At 44.5% G+C, this 16,801-nt stretch overlaps 1 protein-coding gene across 3 annotated transcripts in view; it reads right to left on the reverse strand.

Moving 5' to 3' along the window:
• Positions 1-275: 275 nt before the first annotated feature.
• The window catches only part of LOC142996956 (caskin-1), a 22,927-nt gene continuing 6,401 nt past the window's right edge, over positions 276-16,801 (reverse strand). For 2 of the 3 annotated variants that reach the window (XM_076148087.1, XM_076148085.1), the window contains 18 exons: positions 15,732-15,877; positions 15,530-15,625; positions 14,840-14,961; positions 14,598-14,706; positions 14,394-14,502; positions 14,130-14,224; positions 13,751-13,865; positions 11,946-12,044; positions 11,582-11,766; positions 10,409-10,490; positions 9,242-9,309; positions 7,429-7,536; positions 6,296-6,397; positions 6,006-6,144; positions 4,691-5,493; positions 3,952-4,594; positions 2,765-3,362; positions 276-2,222 (listed from right to left, as the gene is read on the reverse strand). In XM_076148087.1, the coding sequence (XP_076004202.1) occupies positions 2,126-2,222; positions 2,765-3,362; positions 3,952-4,594; positions 4,691-5,493; positions 6,006-6,144; positions 6,296-6,397; positions 7,429-7,536; positions 9,242-9,309; positions 10,409-10,490; positions 11,582-11,766; positions 11,946-12,044; positions 13,751-13,865; positions 14,130-14,224; positions 14,394-14,502; positions 14,598-14,706; positions 14,840-14,961; positions 15,530-15,625; positions 15,732-15,877 (3,716 nt within the window). In that variant the 3' untranslated portion in view covers positions 276-2,125. The remainder of the gene's footprint in view (positions 2,223-2,764; positions 3,363-3,951; positions 4,595-4,690; positions 5,494-6,005; positions 6,145-6,295; positions 6,398-7,428; positions 7,537-9,241; positions 9,310-10,408; positions 10,491-11,581; positions 11,767-11,945; positions 12,045-13,750; positions 13,866-14,129; positions 14,225-14,393; positions 14,503-14,597; positions 14,707-14,839; positions 14,962-15,529; positions 15,626-15,731; positions 15,878-16,801) is intronic. The other variant, XM_076148088.1, reaches the window with a different exon arrangement.

Here is a 16,801-nt window from a genome sequence, read left to right on the forward strand (position 1 = left end):
TACGTTACCAACTTGTTTTCCTTTATATTAATTTATAATTCGCAATACTGGTCTCCCCCACAAAATTCAAGTCATCTGTAAAAATGGAAAAAAGTAAACAGGCCAAAAAGGCTGTGACAAGGTGACAAGCAGAGTATTTTACTCTAGAACATTAATCTATAGCTATGATTGTGCAGGTGTAGTACAACATTCTTAACATCTAAACATCTGAATAAACACTAGAATGACCAAAAAATTATTAATCCATTATACCCTCTTGGCTTGAGCGGCGGATGGGCATTGAGAGATCTGAATGACAGTACGTCAGAGTGATATTAGGTTTAATCATACATTTATTCTGATCACAGCTGTACAGGAATGCATCATCACAGCAGAAACACAACCTAAACCCAACCATGGCACAACTTCCATCACAACACATCCAGAACTCAACCACAAATTTACAATCAGCTCACCTCAGGTCAGTGCTTATAATCATCATTATTATTATTCACATAGATTCGCCTCTCTCTCTCTCATATATAGCCTATCTTTGTTTTCAAAGAGCATAAAAATACAAGTGGACTCTTCATTTGGATGAACACTGGCGGTGGCGTCGCACTGGCTGGCCTAAATAGGGACCATTGGGAAGTGGGGAGCCAAAGAGCAGAGCCGACTCATTACAGCACACAGTGGGCTTATTTAGGCTCGTACAAGACGTCTCAGTGGTTACAGATGGAGAAGGGATCAGGACTCACAAGCCAACCTATAAACTACCTTAGACATCACATTGCATATGGAGAGGGGAGGGCCAAAAAAAACTTGTAGTGGAAGACATAAAAATAAAAATAGACAGAAATGTGTAGACTATGTGAAATAACACTACCAAGGCACAGAGAGATGCAGAGATACTGTAACAGAACCCACACGGAGGAGGAGAGGGGAGGGAGACAAAATGGAAGGCTAGCAGGTTAGATTAGAGGCAGTCTCACTAACCGACACTAGAGGGAGCTCTAACAGCTCATATACCCAGGTACAATATAAACTCTATGCATATACTGTATACTGATGCACTATATAAAGCATTGAAATATAGGATTATCTTTTAAAAACACTGTTCACTGCAGCAGGACAAAGGGATACACTGCATGAGTGTGCTTGTTTATACGTGTGTGTGTGTGTGTGTGTGTGTGTGTATCTGCATGTGTAAATATGTCATTGTAATGTATAGATTCACTTCCAAGCAAACTTCAAATGGCTGGAGCTCAACACCAACAAAGTACAACAGCGGTAAGATAAAACCAATATAATGTGCACTGATGTGTGTGTGTGTGTGTTTGTGTATATTTGCATCTGTGGGTGTGTATTTGTGTCTCAAACTGGATGGAAACACATCTATTATCTCATCTGATTAGAATAAGTACTGTACCAGTGGGAGGACACTGACATCCGCATCAGCAGGGACGACACACAAACAACAACAACTTCAACAACAACAGCAGCAGCAGCAGCAGAAACAACAACAATGTGAACAGAGACAACACACAGATCAGGAAGTCCAGCAACTCACAATCCTCCACTCATACAGGAGATAAACATTAAGCTCCCTTTCACCTGGAAATCATCCTTTGATTTGGCAGGAGTGAGACGCTCTCACAGGGGCCTTTCTGTCTGTCTGTGTGCTTATAACTTCATTTTAAAAAATTCTCTCTGCAATCTGGTCTGGATGTCTCTCTTTGATCTCTCTACCTCTCTGCCTGTCTGTCTGCTCTTCAGTCAGTTTGTTTGTCTGCCTGTCTGACCAATTTAGAGTCTGTGTAGAACAAGGCGTGACAAAAAACGATTGTGCTTCTCGGTCCACGCGGCCATCTGAGGCCCCGGCGGTGACTCGCTGGGCTGCAGAGGTCAGAGGTTGTGTGGAAGCGTATTCGAGCTTCGCCGCTCTACATCTGCTGCGCCCAGACGGAGAGGACTCCTGTCTCAGTAGACAAGGCTACATGACAAGCACTCACAGAGGAGAAACACGTGCGCACACGCACTTATGCACTCAGAGCGCCCGGGGAGCCTTGAGTTTTTCTTTTGATACACCTACACATGAGTGGGGGAGAGGGAAATGGTTTGTTGGAGAGGAGACACGGGCAGGAGATCAGTCCAGCATCGCATCCAGTTGGTCTGCCAAGTCATCAAACATGCTGCCGATGTCGTCCAAGATGGAGACTGTTGTCTTTTTGCTGGAGAGAGAACTAAAAAGGAAGCAAGAAAAAAAAGAAACATTCTAAGTGGGGGATGTGGCAGATAGAAACCAAAGTATCATCATCATCTTCATCATCATCACCACTATTCGAGGTGCTAATGGTGCCTTCCATTGTAAGTTGGAAGTGAGTAGTCTGCACTCTGATCAGAACAACATGGACGTCTGCGAGAGGTTTGTTTGCCTGGTGAGGTTGTGAGTTCTACGACTCCAAAGGATGAGCATGAACTACAACATCGCCTCACTTCATATAAATGTTACATGTGTTTTCAAGTTGAAAACAACATGAACGAGTCGCCATTTTCCTTTTCGCAATCAGGTTTGTGTTGATCCGCAAAGTCGGAGCTCAGGGATCCTGGTCAAGACTCTGAATGTGACTTAAAAGGCTGCAGGTCCATTGCACTGCTAGAAACCCTTTCTAACACTCACCACAGACTGGAGAGGAAGATTTCAGGTGAAATATGACATGATTGTACTAAACTCAATATAAACCTTCAGTGGTTAAGGCTAATTATTACAATCTCAAACACTCACTCATTCTGTGCGTCCTCCTTGTTGATCTTATGTTCTACAACCTGCAAAGCTGCAGCCAAGGAGGCACTGGTCTCTTCCAACTTGTGCTGCGCCTCCTCTTCACCGTCTTCTACTTTATTTTCTTCCTCTTCCTTTGTCTTCTCTTGCTTCTCTTCCTCTGCTGCCCTCCTCTCATCCTCCTGCTCCATATGCCTCTTGAGCTCCCGCTCTCTCTTCCTGTCCTCTTCTTCTCTCCTCCTTTCCTCTTCATCCTCCATTTCCCTCGCTCCCAGCAGATCGATGGAGAGACTCCCGATAGAGGAGCGAGGGGGTTTGACGGGGTGAGGGGACGGGGTGGAGGGACTCTGGGCCGGAGAGGGGGAGGCGAGAGGGAGTCCTGGCGAGAGGGAGGGAGCAGACGGAGCGTTGGGAGCTGGAAGTGGGGCGATAGAGGGCAACGGGGAGGGTTTGGGGGCAGACGTTGGGCTGGCTGAAGCTGGGCTGGTGGCAACGGGGCTCAGACTCACAGCAGCTGATGACACTGCAGCTTTGCCGGGTTTGGGTGCCGTCGGAGGCCCCCGGGGCTTCGGCGACACAGGAGGAGGGACACGCTTTGGCTCTGGAGAAGGTGAGGAAGGGGTGAGAGAATCAGTTTGTGAAAGGCCCCAGCTGCCCATTCATTCATTCATTCATTCATTCATTCATTCATTCATTCATTCAGTGTCATTCTGGGGGCGCCATCTCGTGTGATGTAATGCTTGCTTGCTTGAAGTCACAGCACTCTGAAATGAGTTTTAGATTTCCTAAACACACACAGACAGCTCTTTTGTAATATATGAGTCCAATAATGTACGTCATCACTATGGCACTCTGAAATGTCATGACATAATAATGGACCGAGCAGAGACAGAGTGAAAGGTGGCAGGGTTTCGTCTGTTAAGTCACATTTAGGCTATAACCACAAACACAGGCAACAAAAAAGACTCAATACCTCGCCCACATTTGAACTTTGTGTGTACTCACTATGAGTTCAAACCAATTTTCATTTGACAACTAATCAAGTTTGAAAACTAAAGCGGCTCCTTGAAGTTGGAGAGTAGACCTTGCTAAAAGCCTCTTGGATATAATAACATCTTATTGAGTGTGTGTGTGTGTGTGTGTGTGTGTGTGTGTGTGTGTTTGTGTGTGTGTGTTTGTGTGTGTCTCACCAGGGCTTTGTGCTGTATCAGTATTATCTGGGCCAGGAATGGGGACCCTGCGAGTTGGCGTTGGGGGATCATCTTGAGTTTTCCTCATGGTAACTGTGGATGGTTTGGGTGAGACAGGTGGCTTCAGAGACTTCCTGGCCTCCATCCATTCATAACTCTCCCTTTTGGTATCGGACCTGTCAGACACCTCAGACACAGGACGCCGCCTCAGGACCACGCCACCATTCTGCTGTGGTTCACCGTCAACTATCCGGCTACCGTCTATCTGACTGCTAGGTGAGTCTGATTGGTTATTGCTTTGACTTGCACTCTCAGAATGATCAGAAATGTGTGGTCTTCTGTGTACAGTGTCAGAGCCAGTTGTCATGGTGACAGCCGTGGGTGTAGTCGCATCGGAGTCTGGTGCCAGAAGACGTGGCTTCCTTCTGAGTGTCGCTGTGCCATCGGTCATTTCTGATGTTGATGTGAGAACAGTGGAGCGGGGCCGGGGCTCTGGACGGGCCTGGCCCGGTTGCCGACGAGAAAGGTCAATCCGATCGGTGATGAAGCCATCTGCCGGCCCACTGATGGGTCTGCGCCTCTCATCATCCTCAGATCCGAGACCACCCGAGCCTGTCTGGCGACGAAGTACGGGCGGACTCACCTGGAGAACAAAGGACTGTTATGCATGTATTCACACTATGCCCAATGCTTGATATATCATAGCCCACTCCAGCCACACACACACACACACACATACCTGTAGATAATTGGCACTGCTTCCTAGATTTTTCGGCAGGGTTTTGGCTCCACCCACGATGGATGTTTCCAGCATGGCGGCGAGGCTGCGGACACTCCCAGAAGCCCCCTCTGATCTCTCCAGGCCCGCTGAGCCCTGAGCTCTTAAAGCAGATGCCAAGCTGCCACAATCACTGGCTCGACGCTCGCGATACGTTGGAAGCCCTAGTAGTCCTTCCCCCTGTCCTCCTTCCCCTTCTCCGTCAGTTCCTGTAATGGAGGAACAGGAGCGTTTAGGTGGCGTTGGGGGCCGTCCTTTCCGGCGGGGTCTGAGAGTGACAGATGACTGGCTGCGATTAACAGTCACATCATTGGTGGCATCAGCATGTGTGGAGCTGCTTCGGCACACAGTGGCATATCTAGAGTCTGCATCTGAGGAGGAAATGCCAATCAGACTGTGAGTCCTCCTTTGATCCTCCTCTCTGCTGGGCAAACATAGCAGCGGCACTGACGAATCCACTGTGGATTTCTGGGTAGAGGGGCGGGGCCGAGCCCTGGGGGAGGCCTGGTGGGTTCTGGAATGTGTAGGAGTTTGTGGTGGAGTGTGGGGTGGGGTCTGCGGATGTGGGTGACCTGGGCGAGGCTTGGCCAGGGGGCTGTGGATGCCCTCTCTTTGCTTTTTCCCCTCCCTGCGGGGCTCTGAGCCTGTGCTGCCCCCTGAGCTGGAGGGGGCTGTAGAGTGGCTCAGGGAAGGTTTGGAGCCCCTTTCTCCTCTTTGTAGCTCCTTCAGTCGGTTTACTCCCAACATTAGCTTCTTTTGGTGGCCTAAGGAAAAGCATTGGTGAAAATAAAAACACATTTAGACAGAAGCCTTTAGGTTAAAAACTTTACAAGACCCGTATTCCAAAAAAAACTATTTCCTTTTCCCTCTGTAACAACCTGGAAAATACGAAATGATAAAACCTTGTAGATACTTCTTAATTGCCTTTGGGGAAATGCTGGTTCCAACAAGGGGTTTTGGATTATTGTTACATCACAACTTGCAAAACTGTCTGCAAGGAACTGTCTGAAAATTAAAAAACGTAATATAATTTGTTTGGATGTTTCCAAGCACCCATTAAATAACGAGCCTACAACTGTATGTCTTCCACTCTGGCACAAAACTTGTTGAGTTTTGTCAATTATCTTGACAAACTCTCCCTACACACCAAACGGAGCCATACTCATTTGCAAAAATCTAACAAAAAGTGGGTCCTTTGAAAGATTAAATGACAGTTATTACTTATTGACTTCAAAATAAAGTCAAAAGTTCTGTATTTTTACATGTGGTGTCTTACCGAGTTTGGTAATTCCAATCTCTTGCAGGTCCTCAAGGCTGATGTCAGAAATGAAATCGATGTTTTCATACCCGTTCTGGACGAGCACCTGGTAGTACTGACTAAGGCCCAGGTGAGACAGCCAGTCTGCAAGATTTGCCTTACCACACACACACACACACACACACATAAACCCAGATATGGACACTGTAAAATGCATGCTGAACCATTTCTTTCGTAACACATGTGCTACAGTCAGAACTCAACAGTTATCTCCTTTTGTGTAGTGCAGGTAAACAGGAGAAGCTTACAGGCTTGTGGTCTGGCAGCCAGTCAGTAGAGGGCAGCCTGCTGATCTCTGACATTAACTTCTTTCTATGTCCAGGCTTCATGACCCCAATTGGTGTCAGGTCCTACAACACAAAGCACACTCAGTGGCATCAGACGTTCAGCTGCTAGAGGTGAGGGATAATGGGTGGTCAGTGGGTGGTTACCCTGGAATAATTGGGGCACAGTCTCAGCTGAGGTGTCTGGTATCGCCCTGTCAGGATCACTCGGTAACAATACTGTGTCCTTCTTATTCTGTGTTTACTCCCCAAAGAAATAAAGACTTTCACACCCACCCTATTGTTACTCTGTACTAGCCTAGCACCTGTATTGCTATGTAAACAATGGCAGAGGAGGAGAACCTACTAGCTAACAACATCATAGCAGCCTATGTAGAGTTGTCCATTTCCGTGAATTGTGAATGAGACATTCACAATGAGACATTCACAATTCAGAGTCATTTCACTAGGTAACAGGAAGAAATGCCAGTTTGCAGTGGCAATGCTAGTTTGTAGTTAGCTAAGAATGCTTGCTACCTGTTGACAGGTCGTGGTGTTGTGACAGAAAGCAGCTAGGCTATGTGACACAGCAGCAAAACGTTCTAGTTACCTAGATGACCAATCGGTTATAAAGTTCAGTGGTCATTGGTGGCAATTGCCCGATCAGAATAATAAATTATCGAGAGCCACATAATAACAACAGTGTAAACCCTTTTATTCCTGAGCTGCAAGTGTTATGCCCTCAGGATTATTTAGTTTTGTATTATAATCTCTTTTGTGTTTCCAGCCCTTCGGGGGTTTACATCACACTTGTGTCTACCTCCATATAGAAACATGCACGCACTAACACGTACAGAAACACACAGTGGCACAAACACACTCAAGGACAAACACAGAGTCACGTTTATAGCACAGACTGGCACATACACATGTAAATGAAGCAGACAGAGCATGAGAAGTGACAAGTTGAGGCTCAGGACTCACACCAGGGTCAGGTGACAGAGACAGGAGGGTCATGATGACATCATCCAGGTCAGTGAGGAGCTTTGAGTGCTGTGCTGGGCGGAGCCTTGACACACAAGGGGTGGGGCAGGAGGGGGCAGGGGTCATGACCTTACCTCAGGGGTCATGCAGCTAATGGTGTCAAGATCATATCCCGCGGTGAGGAAGTGGGTGGTGTAGAACTGCAGCTGAAACTCACCCAGCCATGCCACTACTGCCTGCTTCTAGAACACAGAACACAGAACACTACTGCTGCTTCCAGAACACAGAACACTACAGCTGTTTCTACAGCACACATCACAACTGCTGCATCTCAAACACAGAACACTACAGCTGCTTCTAGAACACTGAACATGAATCACTGCTGCTGCTTCTTCAACACAGATCACGAAACATGACAGTTGCCTCTAGCACACAGTCCACAAAACACTACTGCTGCTTCTAGCACACAGAACAGACATCAATACTGCTGCTTCTAGACCACAGAACACACATCACCACTGTGGCGTCTACAACAAAAACACTGCTTCTGCTTCTAGAACAAAAAACACCACGGCTTGCCTCCAGAACACAGAACATGAAACAACATTATGTCCCTGCTATTAGGTATCTCGTCTCTGCATCTCTCTCCAACGAAACAAACACCCCATGCAGAAGTGGATGGGCAACTCTTTAAGGGCAAGAGAAATCAGTCCTCATACATATGAATTAGTTTGGCGAAGATTGCATTACAATAGAAAAGGAAGCACTAGTATAGTGTAGAACACAAAACTCCACTGTTGCATTTAGTGATGGGCATTCCGGCTCTTTTTAGAGCTTTATTTATTTTTTTTGGCGTTCAAGTGGCTCCTTAGATTTTTTTGCGCTTCACAATTTGTTGACGCACCTCCCCTTCCACAGATCTTGACCAATCACGTGCCGGCTCCTGTCGTTCACTTCAAAGAGCAGCCCGCTCTTTTCTCTTAGAGCCGGATTGTTCGCGACCGACCCATCACTAGTTGCTTTAGTAATTAGAAAACCAAACACTATTGTTGCTCCTACGTGACTTCTAAATTGCTTCTAAAACAAGTTTGTCCTCTCAAACGGCATACAAAAAAGGTTAACCACAAATACTACAGACCGATAAGAACCAAATCTGTTCTGGAAAGAGAAACCAGGAAACAGAATATAACAGTGAGGACACTACAGCACGCCTACAGATCATAGACATTACATTACGATCATTTGGCAGACGCTTTTATCCAAAGCGACTTACATTACATTACCACCCTTCGCAGAGGGGGGAGTAATTGAGGGTTCGGTGCCTTGCTCAGGGGCGCCTCGGCAGGGGCTCGAACCGGCAACCCGCATGTTCCCAAGCGGAAGCTCTAACCACTGAGCCACTGCCTGCCTGCCTAGACCAATGAACATTTCGAATTTACTATTACTACAGATAAGTACAGGCTGTCCATGAAAGAGAATACATGGCATACCTTTATTCAGATCAGTGCGGTTCAGCATGGAGAGCACACAGGAGCATTACTGCTTTCTCTTAATCACAGAACTTCAGTTCTAGAATATTACACTGCCCTCATTCGCAGAACACTCAGGCACACTTGCAGGTTCTACAGAACAACATCATGTAGGTGCCTGGTGTCTCAATGTGGCAGGAGGTAGAGGGTGGGGGTGGAGGTAAAAGGACAGAAGGCAAGAAGCAACTGACTTCTTGATGTGTCACTCTGCCTGTCACGTGTTCAGTCACAGACTGCAGTGTGGTGCCCATCCTCAAGGGGCAGGACATACATCATATGGTCGGGAGCAATGCACCCTGGCAGATAGGTCACTGTACTGTACACACTTAACCTCAAACCAAAGTGCAGGGGGATAAGAAAGAAAAGCAACAGAATGAGGAGGCTCTAAAACAAACCAGTCTGTCTTTCAAAAACTCACTTTGCCATCATCCTCCTCTGCCTTCCGCTCAAACGATCTCTGCTCGTGAACTGGGCAACTGGAAGAACCTGGGGGATGGAGATGAGGCAAAGGGAGCGAAACAAACCAAAGTAAGGACAAAATACTACAAGCAGTAAAGGACAATTTTCATATTTCTACTTCATATTAAATTTTTTTCCTAATTCTTATATGACCTGTTACCCGTATACCATTCATGTAATTTTACAACACTTTGAATTCTGTAGTTTACTTAGCTCTCATTAAAATCTAGGTAGTAATAACATCAACAAAGATCAGAATATTTGTCTCAAACTGTTATAATTAAATTCTTCTTGGTAGAGCTTTGCTTTCTACACCAGATATATTCTTAATAATATCATTGAACATACTTGATTTTTAACTGATTTGCTTATTCCTAGTGAAATAACTTGCAGTTAATGAATCAGAGAAGTATTGGTAAGCGAGATTTGCCACTCAGTAACACTTATACCTATGAGTTATTCACTGATTCACTAATACTAGCAGCAAATCCCACTAGTGGAAAATAAAAAGAACACTACTTTTTCATCAAAAGAAGAGCCTCGTCTGCGTCACTGCTCAATTTTCATTTTGAGGTGACAAATGCTCATGCTTCCTTTCCAAGAAGCACTTATGTCTCTTTTTCCTTTGCATGTGGAATTTCTGTGGTCTGTCTCTTCTCTGTCTGCTGACGCTAACAACAGTTCTTTTTCTATTTATTCCAAGGAAGCCACAATTCACAATTTCCTGTTTACCATAAAGGGTTTTTCCCAAGAATGACACACTTGTAGCTGGATATTTATAGCAGCCAGGCTGATTATCGTCAACGTTGCCATTTTAACTTTTAACTGCGTTGCACCCCCTCCATAATGCATGTGTTTGTGTGCAACATGATGATTAATAAAGTATCCTATCTTATCTTATATCAAAAGGCTTCATGTAGCTATTTTAAACACATTGAGCACAGAGTGCTCTTTGATCACTGTTTTGTACTGGTATTCATCTTTGAAGGTAAGAAATGGTTTCTGTATCTATCTGAGTCCATAATATATCTGATCAACTAGTAATAGACATTAAAGATACTAACTTTATCTTGAGGAAAAATGTTGTAAATGTTGATTTTCTGTTGCATTTGTGTGCTTTGCTTACTTGCTGACTGCTCAACCGACTGTGACTGCTCCAAGAGATGCTCCTTTGCTTTTACTGACTGGGACAACACAGTGGCCAGGAGCTAAAAGACACACACAGGACACACACACACGGACACAAACACACACGCACACACACACACACACAATGGAACATTTACTCAAGCAAATTCATTCAGATCCCAGAGGTGCCCTGTGGCTCGGCTCAGTAGACTCAGTGCACATAATGAATATAACAGATTCAGGGCTGTAACCCAGGCTGTTAACTTCTCTCCCATTTGAATTTCCTGTTATTTATCAATTCTTTCACACTGCATATAGGATGGCTCAAATTACAAGCACACTAAAAAGTTTTAGGGTGAACAGAAGTGACACGACACTGTACCAAATAATCTGGCTCCTTGATGTATTAATGTATTGGATATGGAGGTTATTGCACTGTGACATGAGTCATACTGGTGAAAGAAACACAGTTCTGCTCATTTGACAGGTGTAGGTTTTTTTTCCCTTAAAATATGACCTCATGTTCCACTTACACTAGATATGAAACCAGATGTGTCCCCAAAGGTAAAGCTGTCTCTTTTTCACATCCTCAATGGCTTCGGTGAAACCACAAAGAATGAAAAGCTCAGCTAATTCATGTGCTCAACTGAATAAAATCTAATGACTAAGGCTCAAGCCATACAAACTAACATGAAACGACCATTTGAGGTTAATTTTAAAACAGAAATTAGCTGGTGTTAAGGCAAATCTGGTATTACAAGCCATTATTTCTAAGCATCTGATTTTGTGGTTTTGGAAAAACACATTTAGGTAATTTTCAGAGATGTTTTCACTATCTAAACAGATAAAAGTCATTTGAACGTACATTTGCCCAATGGATTTGGATGTGGTAATCTATCCGATAATTTTCGAGGGTGTGTGATCAGGAATTAAATGTTAATGTTTGTATTCGCAGTATGTGTGTGTAGAGCGACAATGAGAGAGACAGTTATGCACCTCGTCTACTTTGCTAGAAACAAAATGAGCAGGAAACAGAAATGTGGTTAACTTGTTTATTTCCTGAAAATGCTTTGCTATTTCCCAGAAATTGCCGGATGTTTTGCAAAAATCCAGTGACAACGCAGTGTAAACACATACAAACACATACAAACACACACAAGCACTCTCTCACCTTGACTCCCTCTGCTTGTGCGTGCAGGCCTGGGGCATTAAGGCCATGTGTGTTTACTCCTGGGGTGGGTGCTGGATGTGGACTGGGTGCAGGTGTAGTCAGAACATGTGTGTTTCCAGAACTCTGCATACTGCCTGTTGACCGGACACTGGCGATGCTCCCCACACTGCCACTGCGCTCACCACCTACACACAAACACACACACACACACACACACACACACACACACACACACACACACACACACACACACACACACACACACACATAACTTTATTTTACAGGGTACTTTATGCAAGTAAATACAGTCATTTGATATGGAATACACCAAAACACACACACATACACTTATGTTTGAGTTTACCTGCCAGTGGTTTGCGTAGCACCCAGATATCCTCATTGGCGCTGCTGTGCTGGCCCAGAGTAGGAGAACCTTGAGGGCTCTGGTCTGCAGCCCGAGTACCTGACACACACACACACCCACACACATACACGCACACACATACACATACACATACACAGACACAGACACACACACACACACACACACACACACACACACTCATACAATCACATGAATCCTTCTACCACTGTACTAATACCTAATTGAAATACTTGTTAAATATTAATTGCCCCAGAGACCCATTGGATAATGTGCTTACAGTAGATATGAGAGTTGAATGTTTCCTGTGCCCAACATAAAAGCTAAAAGTCACTTCTTCTTTTTATACATATATATTATTTATAAATCTATTTTTGTATTTACAACTCACGACCCACAAACACTCTTCTGCCAACAACGCTAGACGGCTTTTAGTCCAGCTTCATAGATCTTTCATCCATCCTCTGCTATGATAACTGCTGCCAGGCTCAGAGTTTATCAATCAACCCTCATATTTACAGATTTAAATGTATGGTACAACTAATACAAAGATACACTCACACTCTTACACATGCATATTATATCCTCACAATGATTTATTCTAACCGCCAGCTGCCTTGAAGTAAAGCACTAATGATACTGATCACAATTTGATAAGTGACTTTATTTACTGCATCAATCCCAAATACTCTCATATTGTGGACTCAATATGTATTAATGCATTCATTTCATATCTATTGTATATTTTTTGTAATTTAGTAAGTTTTAGTCAAATTTCCAAAAGGTGAAATCACAGGAAACTTTTGTTTTAGTCTTGGATTTTGTGCAGACATACAAAAGTTATAAATGTACTGTCTAAGCGAAAGTTTGACTTATGCTGTGTGGAATGAAATCATGTTTAATCTTCTTCTTTCTTAACTTCTTAATCTTTGAAACTACTTAACAGGAGTTTAAATGGAATAGTGTAAACATTAGGGTTCTAAATGGTACTAACAGGATGCTTATCTGTGATTAAGTCATACTACAGTATGTACCTGTCTGACTTTGCTGCTCCTGAGAAGAAGAGAGAAGAGGAGTAGAGAGACGAGGAGTGGAGAGAGGGGGAGGAGAGATGGGAACGTAGCCAAAGGAGGAGAAGGGAGGTAGGGAGTGTGTGTCTGGATGAGGGGGAGGCAGATGCAAGGGGAGGACTTTGGTGGGGGGATGTGAGTGTCCGTTGACTGAGGCAATGGGACAAGGGTTAGGCCTGCGGAGAAGGAGGGTGTGGCACTGCTGGGAGGGGGAGTGGCCTGGACTCGAGCCAGGAGGAGGGAGGTGCAAAACAACAACAACAGCTCATCAGTGAACTTGAACCAAAACAAATCTAATATCTGAAAATGTACAAAAGAGAATTTAAACAAATCAAATGATAAGAAATCCATATATCCTCAGGGAATATATCTGCAGAAATTAAAATCTAATAACCACTTCATCAGTAAAACAAAGTGAAACATGAACAGAAAAGCAACAGAATCAGGCAGAGTGGGTTGGTTAAGACAGGCTGGATGTGAAGGGAGGTGACAGAGGGGGCAAACCTAGACGCAGGGAGGGGCCAGGGTTGACAGCCAATAGGGGACAGTGTTGGTGATTGACAGGTTGGGAAAAACAAATGAGCCACCGGCAGAGATCAATGATGCTGTTGCTAGCTAAGACTAATGGCCAGCTATAGCTACAGAACAACTGCCACACACACACGTGCACACACCCACAACCACCCATACAAGCACAGTGGTGATGAGGGTGGTCACCTGCCCGCTTGATGACTTCCACCATGTTTGAGGGGAAGTAGCCCACGCGGTCATTTCCTGTCCGGTTGTCATGAATGCAGCCCTTCCAACGGCCATCAGAGTGCTGTTCCAACACCTGACAACACAAACACCCACAGTCTGAAATATACTTTTGATAGAATCTAATTATTAAATAAGTGCCTACATTCAAACTGCGATAAATGTCACTGCATTTTTGTCCAATCATTTGTGAATGATGAGTGTGACATTTCAGTAAATTGTGTTTGTTAATAAATTAAACAGGTGTGATGAATTTTGTCATTTAATTTCGAAACCCTAAGATTGAGAGGCTGAGTGTGGACACTTATTGTGATGTGAATAATGTATCAGGCCTGTGTACCGTGATAATGTCTCCTGCTTTGATGTTGAGGCTGGTAAGGTCATAGTTGTTGCAGTAATCCTTCAGTGCTCGCACCTGCATCGCTGCCGAGGCATCTACAAGACAGAATTACAGGATGTGCACTGAGCCAAATAATGGACAGACAACAATGATGTTTCATGGCAAGGGCATACCAACTAAAGCCAGGAAGGAAGGCAATGCAGGAAAGACCTGTGTGTGCGTGTGAGAACATGTGTGCGTGACAAGCATGTGCATCTACTCCACCTCTCAGTAGCTGTTTGATCTCTCGGCTGGCCTGTGTGGTGGTGAACTGGTTGACAATATCGAGTGCAGTTTGACTCAGAGTATTCCTCACTCCTGCGCTGATGCCACTCTGGATGGAAGTGGAGGGAAAAGTGGTTAAAGCTGTGATGTGCAATTTCAGATAAATGAAAATGAATGGGTGGATACTGTAGCTGTGTCGCTTACGTCGAGCAGCAGGCGCACTACCTCTGTCTTCCCACAGAGGGCAGCCTGATGTAATGCAGTGCCAGACTCGGACTGTCTGTTGATATCTATACCAGCCTGAATTAGTAGCCTGCACACACACACACACACACACACACACACACACAATTAACTGAAAGATATGACTACGATTCCTTTCCTTCAAACCAGTTGTTGAATGTCTGAATGTACAGGCAGAGGTCGAGACAGACAGAGGCTCAGACCGTATGACTTCTATGTGTCCATTCTTGGCAGCGAGGTGGAGGGGTGACACTCCGTTGGGGTCAGAGGGTTTTGGTTCCAGCATAGCTGCACACATGTTACTGCTGAGCAAGAGCTGAACCACCTGAACACATACACACATACAACACACACACACAGAGTATAATTTTTCTGGGCATCGTTCATCATTATTTGCATATTTTCAGCACATCTGATCTTGTATGTGTCCTCTAGTCAATTGGTATTAAGATTGAGGAAACACCCCCAAACGTTTTATTTTAGGGCTGTGGGCAAAGCATTGACTTGAAATGAAGAGAGACAGAGACTGGATAGATAGATTCAAAGCCACGAAATATAATCCATTTTGTTCTTCTGTTTAGAAACTTTTTTTTTCAAGTGTCAGCAGCGGTATTATGGGAGCAAGCACACAGAGGGCATGGGAGGAAGTCACCTGACAACGTACATGCACTGAGGTAGAAAAAGGAGTTGTGTGACCTCAAACTACAAGCTCTCATCCCATTCAATAATGGCCTTCTGTGCAGCATCCAATAATATAATAACTTGAAGAACAGCCAGTGCAGATTTGTTTCTATATATACCAACACAATATGTTTCAAAAGTACTGGCAAACATTTTCCATTACAGGGGAGACTGGGAGTGTGTGCATTGTGTATGCAGTGAAAACGACTCACTCCGACACGTCCAAATTCACAGGCAAGGTCCAAAGGGGTTTTCCCGGCTGAATCCGAAACACATGGGTTGGACTGGTGTTGCAGCAACATCTCTGACTGTGACACACACACACACAAATAAATGGTTGATTCATGCATCAAGAGACACAAGTGACACGTAAAATGCATATCCACTCTACAACCCCCCAACTGAAATGCTCACCCCATCATAATGTCCATGCTGAGCTGATATGTGGAGAGGAATCTGTCCCTCATCTGAATGGCCATTGACTGATGACCCTGCCTTCAGTAGCATTTTCATCGGTTCAGTCTTCCCCTGCCATGCAGCGTAATGTAGAGGTCTCATCCCTAAACAAAACACACACACACACACATATAAGCAGACAAACACAGATACACACATCTTTGCCAAAGTAGAAGAATTAAAACATAGAAATGCAATACAAACACACAATTTCCAATTCATTTTTCAAATTCACAGAAAATACTCATGACCCATTGTTCTAATCGCCAGTTCTGCAAAGTCCTCTCTTATTTTTGACCTTCCATGATGACAAAGTCAGGTTTCAGAATCTCACCCCATTCCCCTTTCCGGAAATGCCAATGTTATTGTATGTGACAGACTTGTGACCTTTCGTGACCCTGGGAGCACTGTCGGGAGGGGCGTTGAGCTCAGGGGACATCTGAGACAAACTGAAATCAGGCAAGGAGCAAGACAGGAAACGAGCCCAAGGAGAAGAAGCTCTCTCTGAACAGGGACACTGTAGCTCAGCATAGGAAGGTCAAAGTTTGACTGAGGACAGCACGTGTTTTACCTTCAGAGCTCACCGCCCAAAGTGAAAGGGTGCAATGTCCAAGAAAAAAGTTGGGGGAACAGTAGGTCAAAGAGTTGCAAACATGAGGGGACATTGAACATCTAAATATATCAGTGGCTACAAATATCAGTGACCAGTAGTGTTCCAGGTACCACAGATATTTCTGAGACCAGTGACAATGCCAGAACTTTGACTTTGACATCAGCCAGCTTTTTAATCAGGCTCTGGATATTACTGGAGGTTTTGTGACAGATACATGTTTTATTCACACTGCTCTGTGCCTCTAGCTCGTGTTAAGGTGCTTGCAATGAGACTACAACCAAAGATTAAAGAGCAGTAGAGTACATCCCACGCTAGCCCATGGAACAGCTGCCCTGCTTTTTTTCATCCTCATACAGATAGACAATCTGTCACAGGAATTTGGTAATCCTGCCTAAATGCTTGTCATGGATTTTGA

This window comes from Genypterus blacodes, unplaced genomic scaffold (genome assembly GCF_046128005.1).
Source record: "Genypterus blacodes isolate CSIRO-AG114 ecotype Tasmania unplaced genomic scaffold, CSIRO-AGI_Gbla_v1 ptg000039l_1, whole genome shotgun sequence".
NCBI lineage: Eukaryota > Metazoa > Chordata > Actinopteri > Ophidiiformes > Ophidiidae > Genypterus > Genypterus blacodes.